General features: G+C 40.9%; 1 protein-coding gene across 3 annotated transcripts in view; it reads right to left on the bottom strand.

The window, feature by feature from the left end:
- Positions 1–4,942: 4,942 nt before the first annotated feature.
- Positions 4,943–10,386, bottom strand: part of LOC114452618 (PDZ domain-containing RING finger protein 4) — a 104,349-nt gene continuing 98,905 nt past the window's right edge. For all 3 annotated transcript variants that reach the window (XM_028432033.1, XM_028432034.1, XM_028432035.1), the window contains one exon: positions 4,943–8,060. In XM_028432033.1, the coding sequence (XP_028287834.1) occupies positions 6,609–8,060 (1,452 nt within the window). In that variant the 3' untranslated portion in view covers positions 4,943–6,608. The remainder of the gene's footprint in view (positions 8,061–10,386) is intronic.

Genomic DNA, 10,386 nt, shown 5'->3' with positions numbered 1-10,386 from the left:
GATTGAAAAACCTTCATCCAATCATTTTACCCAACCCATCAAAATGACGAGACGAACTAGCAAAGACAGAGGGGAAGACACAGACTATATACAAAGGGACCAGGGAAGACAACGAGGCACAGGTGACACACATGAGGGCAGGGAAGGTAATCAACAAGGAGGAAAAACACAGGAAGTAAAACACAAGACAATACACAGGGAGGACAGGACTACCAAAGTAAAACAGGAAACACAAGACAAGAGTAGACAACTCAACACAAACCCAGGGAAACAAAACACCAGGACTACAGGAAAATAACAACTAAACACAGATCAAACTAAAAACCCAAAACAAGGAAAACAAAACCATAAATCAACACCAGGTTGTGACACCAGCAAAGAAATATAATCATTAAAGTATGACTATTATTATTTGCAGTTAGTATGTAACCATATTTACTCCCATTTTTATTTAAATGTTTAGGTATATATTTTCCGAATTAAAAAATAAATAACCATGCAGGGAGGCTTACCCGCAGCCGGGACAGGTGGAGGGCCCCGTCAGTTGTGGAGAATTTCTGAATTTTTAGCCCTTTTGCTCAACCTTTTATAGTCCTTAGTGCAAAGACAACCCATTTTCCAAACATCATCAAACCAGATATTTCTTAACCAATTAAACAATATTTCGTCCCTCTGCAGATGTCTTTTGACCAATAGTCACCATACTTGATTTCTACTTTACTTAATTTCTTTGGTAATTCTTTCCAAATAATTCAGTAAACATCATGTTTGTCAGTTCCCCATTCAACCTAACCTCTCCGCCAGATGTTTCCTGTTTGCTCAATGACTCTACTGTTTCACCAGCAGTGACCTCTGAAACGGCCTTGTCCTGTTCTGATGATCATTTATCAGTTATCGGTTCTGTGCTCTCGACCCGCTCCTCATCAGTTACTGTGACACCTTGAGGCCGGTGGGCTCGATGCCCTCTCTTTGGCTGGTTGAATTTCCAACAGCCAACCTCCCTGGCAATAATCCCGGTGAGCATGGTCTGGACACTGTCACGATCTGACACGAACATAAAAGTGCAAAAAGTGCAGAAGGCACCAAATTTACTTAAACCAGTACTAACTATGATGTTGAATGCATTAGATCTTGTGGCTCGAACTTTTCGGGGTCATCAACATGCACCACATCGCGTTAGGTTGATAGAATTAAAATCTCTATCGTAGACCACATTTTTATCATTTCATTTTGCGCATTACTAGCTGTTGCCTGTCTTTGACGGCAAGAGTTGTTGGCACAGCTTGCAGGCTCCATCTTCAACCGCTTATCCGGGGCCGGGTCGCGGGGGCAGCTCCCAGCTCCTCTGGGGGAATCCCGAGGCGTTCCCAGGCCAGCTGAGAGACATAGTCTCTCCACCGTGTCCTGGGTCTTCCCCGGGGCCTCCTCCCAGTGGGACATGCCCGGAACACCTCCCCAGGGAGGACGTATCTACAGACGTTGTGTGACCTTTCTTCTCAATGATGCCCATGTCCTTAGCACTGCGCTTGGTCACTGCCGCATTATTTTCTTTATTACTGCGCTGTCCCCTCATTTCTCTCTCACCACTTCTCTAAGTCTCAGCTCAACAGTGCACAACAACAAACCACATGCAGCAATTGAGAGCCCGGCATGCAGTGTCACGCACAGTGTACACATTTATTGAGCAGTATTGAACTGTTATAGTTTTATTAAAAAAATAATATTGTGTTAATTATTGTTTAATCGGTGGTATAGATTTTAAGGCATTTCACAAAGAGCTGACTGAGATCTACTTAACCTCCCCGATTTGCCCAATAATCCTCTAACAACAGAGTCACTAGTGTCATCTGCTTGATTAGGGCATCTAAATTCAGAACAGCTGGTTTAGGACCATCAGTCTGTCCAAACCACTCACATTCATACCGCCAAATCTGGAATGAAAGGGCCAATTGCCACAGCCTAACAGTTATGATATCAGAGATCAAAGCAGCCATCAATTTCTAAAATTACATTGAGAGACACATGATCTGAGGCAATTACCAGTTTATTACTTACCTCTGAGATTAGCAGAATGAGGGGGGGACACTATAAAGTACACTGCACCATCATGTGTCAAGTGGATCAGTGTGTCAATAAATGTGCGCCTCCCTGGATGAATAATGAGAGAGAATTTGTAGTTTTTGCTGTTCAGGGAATCCTAAAGGTTATCAGCAAACAGTCATAACAGAGGCAAATGCTGCGAATGTGTGAGAGCGGGAGTGCTGAAGAGGAGATGAGCCACGGCTATCTGCTTGACATTTCTGTCAGCACCCGTATTTGAACTGCTGGGTAGCTCTGACAAATGCCATGGCTGTCACAGGCTGGATTTTAATTACACCTGACTGGGTCCTTTAGGGGCTCAGGGATGAACTTAATTAGTTAGCAAGTACTTTGGCTAGTTCCAGCATAGGTTCATACAATGTACACAGATCTTTCTGTGGCTTTTCATTGGCATTTTAATGGTCTCAGGTCTGTACTGACTGAGAAAATTAACAAATGAGGACGAGCAAATGGACTCTGGAAATGGCAGGAGTCTTCAAAGTTATTTTTTGGTTTGTAAATGGAGGTGCTTTTAAGTGGCACAGGTTTTAACAACAGAAAAGGCTTTGACAAAAGTATTGTATATACATAAATTAGAGTATGCCATGAGGAAGAGCTTTAGGTCAACACTGGTACTTTTGTCCTTTCAGTGTGCAGCTGTTTAGTATTTGAAAATATTAAAAGACAAAAGAAACTAAAAAGAAAAACAGACATAACGCCTTTGGCTAAACAAGAACTATTTCTTCTCAACAGCATATAAGTAAGACTTTCTTTCTTTTTGTAATTCCTCAGTCTCCTAAAATGGAACAAGTTGAAACAAAAAAAGTACAGAACAGTCTTCAGGCAATGTGGTAGCTGTGACACTTCAATTTCAGCTATAGCACACACTGACAACTTAAGATAATACATAGACCAGAGTATCTCAGTAGTGCTCTCCCCTGCATATGACAAGGCCATAGTAATGATCAAGTGGTTGGCACATTTTAATGAACACAAAGCCATCCATGTGGAAGGACATTTTAATTGAAATCTCCGTCTGTTTAATAACTTAACATATTCACAGTGAGTCACTCTTCAGAAGATATCTGAGGTGAACATGTGTTCACTGAACAAGTAATTCTGTTTCACTTCACAGGACTGGTCTTTACCCCTCAGGGGGTGACCTGCTGGAGTTTCTGTTGCTGTTCCTCATGTTGAAATGACACCATTTCCTAACAACCTGCACCTCTTTTCTTTTCCCACAGCATGAATTCACGTCTACACATCAAGGGTTGCTTCCCACCAACCGACTCTCTAAAACTCAGGGGTCCCCGTAAGGGGAATCATTGGGCACCAGGTTCACACTTCTGGTACGAACTCGTCTCGCCAGTCTTCCCCCAGGTCGCCAAAGCAGTGTGTATATGGATTGTGTAAATCAGATAAGTGCTTTCCACAAAGTTTGGAGGGTGGGGTGGTGTTTTTCCATTCCCAAAACCTAAAACACAGCTGGACAGAGACGTCAGGTGTAGATTAAGCAGTGTGGGAGGCCTTATGTGGAAATGAACATCAAGAGGATGTTTGTTCCAAGGTTAGTTGTGTTGTTAGTGATCTAGCCACTATGGCTAGCCAGCCAATTTGGCTTAGTACTGTTACAAAGTTTGTTGTTTGCATTAATTACTCATTACTTCATTCTATTGCTATCCCTATCTGTTGTTTTTGCTGTTGTTGCATGCATGGGCAGCTCTTACTGGTAAGAATTATTAAGGTGTGCTTTCGCATCGATTTTGATGATATTGTCTGATCGTTGACAAATAATGCTGTGGATATTATCAACAAAACATTGTTGATAATTCCCTTTGGGATATCTGTCGCTAGCATTGTTGACTTATTGGCCTGTGTGTGTGTTCAAACGCGTGCCAAGCATAGCAACAGTAACTAAAGAGGGCGGGGTTTCCGTAAAGTGAATTGTTGTTGACTCCTACCCCGGATTTATACCAGACGCGTAACTGCAGCGCAGCGTCAAGCGCTGTGAAACGCTTCCACTATAGTCAATGAGAGTATTTACACCGGCCGCGCAGCAGCATCCCAGAAGCGTTGCTGGGCGCTGCTCCACGCTGCTCTGCGAGTGATGCGTGTTCTAGTTCTATTTTGGAGATGCGTCGTGCCCAACACACGTCTATTTGCACCAACTACATCGAGCAGACAGGAAGTCAAGCACCAGAATAAAAGAGTTTCCGGTGGATTTTCAAAATAAAACGCTGTCAGACTGAACTCTCGCTGATTTAACACTGATACCAGCAGAGAAACAGCCACAGCCATGTACGAGGAGAGATTCAGTTTGAAAAGTAGAGAAACGGCATTTAATATGATAGAACATGCTTTTATAAGGACAACATCAGAAAGGAAAAGGCAGGGAGAGAAGCAGCAGCTGTGCTCAGGGAAGGTGAGGAGCTGCCCTGTGTGTTGAGGGAGTAAACTGAGTTTTCAGTAACTGCTCTGTAACCCAGCCTGACACATAGAGAGGACATTAACCATCAGATAAACAGGCAGATTACTTTGTGACTTTGTGAATCTCACGAGTGTGGAGGCAGCGCTGCACTTCTGAAACGCTCCTGGTGTAAAATAATGTTGTGAGACAGATGGGCGTATTATTTCCGTAAAGCGCCACACTGCGCTTTCGCGTGCGGTATAAATCCGGGGTAACATTAGTAACACCCACCACTACTTGCGGATTTGTAAAATGACTAAAGTGAAAGATTTGAGGAATGTAATGCAGCCTTGACAAGCACAATATAACAATTATTTCGCACTACAATGCAAAAGCTGACAGGAACTAACAAAATATATCACTTTGGTCAAAATGCATAATAAAAAGGAACATGATCCACTGCAATATAATAGCAAAAAACAATAATTTATTATCACTTCTTTTGCAAAGATCCACCATTTATCACACATTTTATCTGGCTACAAATGTGCCACCTAGGCATTACTCCAAATTAGACCATCACACATCGACTCAAAACATACAGGACTTGGTTTAAAATTTCAAATTTACAATACTTCTGTTAAAAATTAGGCATTTGGGATGATTACACTGTACATGAAACTGAACTATAAAGACTTTTGGTCAATGAGAACCATTCATATCACCAGTTCTAGAATGTTCTGAGTCCTGCTCAGTGGCAAACATGCTGACACCAGTTTAATGTGAGTGCAAACACAGTGAAGTGTTAGTGAAGGCTATACAATGTTTATAGCTAAAATTATACAATGGATGAAGAATACGGAATAAAATCTCTCTGCTGCACAGGTATACGGAAAGTTTAATGTTTGTGTATGAAATCAGGCTGCTACACAAATATGTCATTGATTCAGGTTTCTGTTGTTAAGGCTGTGCTGAGTAAATGTAAAAATGTAAAAACACTAGTATGTAAAAGCTATGAGCAGGTCCATCTGTTGTTGAATATGTAGAAAAAGTAAATACAAAATCATTTTACACAAAGCTGCAAAAAGTCAATATTCTTTTGGATGGTTTAAGAATCTGCAACAATGATCAAAATAAATAGTTTTATTTTGTCTATGGACAAAAAGGGTAATTTTTCATTAACCTGTTTGTCTGTGTTGTTTCCTTGTAGCTTTGTTGGTCACAAATAATAGAAAGTACATGTTTCGAGTTAAACTGTAAAATGAGGTATCATAATTTTTAAAGACACTGTTACAAAACTGCTGATGACAAAGCTAATAGTAAAAACGATGATAATCAATAGTACAGATCTCAAAGAGTCCCTTTTCCCCAATAGATATGGCATTTCAAAATAATAAAAAAATCCTCAGTTATGCAGTAAGTTAAGTCTCTTCTTAGCTGTAATTAGAAAATGTGGAATAAAATTAGTTACATTCTATTGACAATAGAGTAAATATTCATTAACTGCAGCACCAAATGTTTAACAAAACAATAAACCCATTGAATACCGTTCTAAGTGTCAAATTCATTATGTTTCACCACAGTAATTCTCAGCGTCTTTATTTGAAACAAATTATATGGTAATTGGAATGTGTGAAATACATGTGTTAAAGCTGAAGTTTGTGCCTCATTTCAAATAAATAACAATATAAACATGATACTGTGCTGTGTTGTTGACTTTAATACTCTTTATTTATAAGAGCATCAAAGAAAGTGAAAGGCCGGGCATGCCCTGATCCATCCTAAGTGAAATAAACAGAAAAAAAATGAGATTCTCAGAGTTATATGATTACAACAGAAATACGAAAATAGAATTGAAAAGATAAACATGTTTAGAGTGAAGTAATAAAATAACTGTATTGTCATAGTTTCATAGAAAAATGTTTTTCCCCACTGAGGTGATGTGAAAAACTTCTGAAAAACATCAAGAAAATGCCATGACGCCACTGATAAATTCTTTACAAAATGCTTTTTAGATTACAAAGTGTGAAAAATATTCCTATTGTCCTCATAAAAATGCCACATTTAACGAGGCAAGTAATGTTATACCACATGGGGTAGAATGTTGTTTTTTTTATTATTATTATACAGTAGTGACTGAAAGGAAGGCATTGTGCACTTTGGCGCCCTCAGGGGCCTTAGTACCATGAGTCATCAGCTCCTGGATTGTCATCCAGTTGTCTAAGATCTTCTTGTTGCGTTTCTTCATCATCTTCTTGTGGCTGAGCTCTATAATGCTGACCTCTTTGCGACCTTCACTGCTGCTTTGAGGGTTCTCCCTCAAGCTCTCCAGCCGACTTCGCTGCATGAACTCTCGTCGTTTCCTCTGTTCTTTTGCTCGGACCAGGTGCTGCTTTCTCTCTTCTTTACTCCAGTACCTCCCCATCTTCATTTCGCTCATGGCATCATCATCTGTGGTCATCCCCCCACTACGTTCTTCTTTAATCTTTAGGGCACGCTCCCGCAGGATCCTATCTCTCACAGGCCTTTTAGTGATGTAGCGGGTGCCGTCGCTGCGGATTTTGACCTTCCACTCCATCTTAGGCTCATTACTGGGCCTCTGTGGCTCTTTGCACACACTGAGCAAGCTGAGCTGGCTCTGAGCGTACTCTACAGCTGAGCGCTGCTGGATGAGCTGCATATAGCTCTGGTAGTGGTGAGCATGAGCTGGGATGTTGGCCTGTCTTTGCTTGGAACTGTGAGAAGGAGAGAAGTAAGGAATCCGTGATGCACATTGGTTTAGTTTCCCTTTGCTCTCTTCCTCAGCCTGAGGTGTCTGATCAGACTCTGAAGGATTGCTGTGATCAGGACTGCTGCTCTTGCCCTGGACTGGGGCACGGCTTGCTAGGATGGGGCTTGGGCTAGGAGAGGGGCCAGTAGCAAGGCCACTGCAGAGGTTTCTCTGGTTGGTGAGACTAACCATCCTCTGTAGAGAGTGTTCTGGGGAGCGGTCCATCGCAAGAGGGGTGCTGCGTGAACTCTCAGCTGTGTTGTAGGCACTGGAGCTGTCCTTGTCTGATTTCTCCAACCTTTCATTGATGTCAGCCAGCTTACCCCTCATGGGCTCTCCCCGGTGGAGGTTCTGATTTTTGGTAGAGGGCATGGAATTGCCTGTTGAGGGAGACTGCTGTCCTTTACGCAGCTTATGAGCCTGCATGATGTTTTGACATTCGAGTTCGATGCTGCGTAGCTCCTCGTTGAGCATACGAAGCTCATGCTGTACACTGCTCTGCTCCCCCATGCTGCACTCTATGGTGCTGCGGCGGCTGTAGAACAGGTCGTACTCACCGCTGTTACGTATCTGACACTTCAGTTCTAATAGTTGCTGGAAACGATCACCCTCCATGTCATCATCGTCCATGTCTTCTCTGTCCTCCAGACGCGTGGTGTCCCGATTGTCTCTCAGGCACTGGGACAGACGTCTCTGGATGTGTGCCAAGACATTATGCTGTGAGCTCTCTGATCTGTCTTTTAAACTCAATACACTGTCCTTATGATGAAGAGTGGAGCAGGTGGGCTTGTCATCTTCAGCTCTCTGAAATGAATAATGTGGAGACAACCAACCTCAAATATTTGAAGAACATGTGAAGTACAGTTCTATTAAATGACATAAATCATAATGATTTATTATTTAAATACTTACATATGGAAGAATGACACTAACATGCATGGCAGTCAAGGTGACTGTTCTAACATGAGGATAAGAAGACAACTAAAAATTGAGAGAACTTTTTTAAGAGTTGAATAAGTGCAACCTTATTCTGCATTCTCCTGAAGGAATACATGTGCATACGTCTGTCATACAACTCTGTTACTTCAGGGACTGCCATGTCTTTGAAGTACCATTTATATGGATTTTTGGAGTATGCTTCCAACAAAACAGAATTTTAAATTATGATTGCTAATGTTTGGAATTTAAAAGGGTTAGTAGTCCCTTGTCATAAATATTCATAGTCATAATTTTGTATTCACAAAAAGGCAAACTCATTTTTGGCAAAGAAAGTCAATGAAGAGTTTCATTTCCCCATCTGCCACCAGCTAGATCTCTTGTCATTTTAGCAAAGTTAATATTGACTGTGAATGTTGACCTATTTCAGACATGGTGTGATGTGGTCACAGTTTTTTGTCTGTTGACACAGAGGGCAGAATTTAACTAAAACATCATTGATTTCCTGTGGCCTACAGTGCTATTTACCCATCTACATGTTTTAAGAGGTCTATGGGTCTTCTTGAGTAAATGGGTCATGATGTGGCCATTCATATTGAGCGCTGACGTCGCTAGCCCTATTTTAGGGGGGCTTCAGCCTCCCTAAAATAATCCAAAGCCCCCCTATCATTTGCGGCAATATTTTATTTATTATTATTATTATCTTGATTATTTCGGAGTTGACCACGTTGTATACGACATGAGAGCATATGTCGCTCATACATTAGGAAAGTAATAGCTAGAGACGTTCTGTTTCTTTCCTCGAAAAGAGGACACTTCAGGCATGTCTGTGTGATGTAGACTGGCTGTATTATTCTACGGGCAAGTCAGTGTCCAATCGGACCATCGAGCGATATCACAAGGGGCTCAATTGTCCAATTGTAGAGCCTTGTGCCTCTGACGTGGTGTATCAAAGATGTCTTCTGAAGACAAGAGAAGTATCTCCACTAACTAGCTGAGTCGTCTACACATCTGAAAAGCGGCCCTGAACGCAATAATAGACGCGTAGCGGACTGTTATCTCAGCCGGAAGGTGCATTGTTCTGCTTACCCCTGTTATACACTGTTATTCACTGTTATTTCTTACTGGAAACTTTTATTTGACTTATTAGCGGTGCTATGTTTTGTTACGCTAACCCGGAAGTTACGTCGCAGACGTTCCGGATGAACAGGGGAGCTCGCTCTCAGACGCTCACAGTAAACAGCGCTTCTTTCATGTAGCGCAGCTTCATTTTTCAACTTTTGCCACACAACTATTGCAGGGACAAAAGAGACATTTACAGCGCGACTATTTCTGAAATAATAAGAAAAGATTATAGACTGAGATGCTGTTTCAGAGTCACTGGCAGAAGACTTTTCCACAGATGGACAACAGGTGGATTGGTGGTTGATAGGTGCAATATTCACACACCACACTATACAATAAATTACTTATTTGTTCTTTTGATGCACTATGTACAGTTTTCTACAAACCACTTCTACCTCCACTCATCTGTGCAGTAATTGTTAATCTGTAAACTGTTTTTTGATTCTATTGCATATTATCAGTAGTTTAATTTATTATGTATATAGCTTTTCTTATCTTTTGCTTTCTGTAACTGTGCTGTTGCAAAAACGCAATTTGCCCATTGTGGGACAAATCTGTGGGAAATTACCTGGAGCATCTGGAACCATCTGAAAAATAATATATATAATGACAATAAGAAATGAAGTAATCATAATGTGTAAATATGTATTTTGTTATACTTATTTGTGTTTCTTACATTTATTTTCATTCATTTTATGCCTTTGGGCCATCTAGTTTGATTATTCTTGAACTAAGGGCAATACCCCAAAAAACCTGTATTATCCATTTAAGGCTCTTTTTTTGAGGGCTTCATTCGATTTAATAGAGCAAACAAAATGTTCTAGAGTTTGCTATGTAAATAATAAAGCTTTATTGACCACTTGCTATTTAGAGTAATGTTCACACATTAGTACACCCTCTCTCAATTCTGTTTTTGTGTAAATTATACAATAATAATACAAAATCATCTGATTGTAGTGGGTCTTTACAAATACAACAACAAACAACTTTGTCATCCTGTTATGCTATTATGTAGCCCCCCTGATTAAATGGCTGTATGTCAGTATCCCTGGGTTAGACACCAAAAATG

This window comes from Parambassis ranga, chromosome 19 (genome assembly GCF_900634625.1).
Source record: "Parambassis ranga chromosome 19, fParRan2.1, whole genome shotgun sequence".
In the NCBI taxonomy this organism is placed as follows: domain Eukaryota; kingdom Metazoa; phylum Chordata; class Actinopteri; family Ambassidae; genus Parambassis; species Parambassis ranga.
This window is presented reverse-complemented; position numbering and strand designations above follow the sequence as displayed.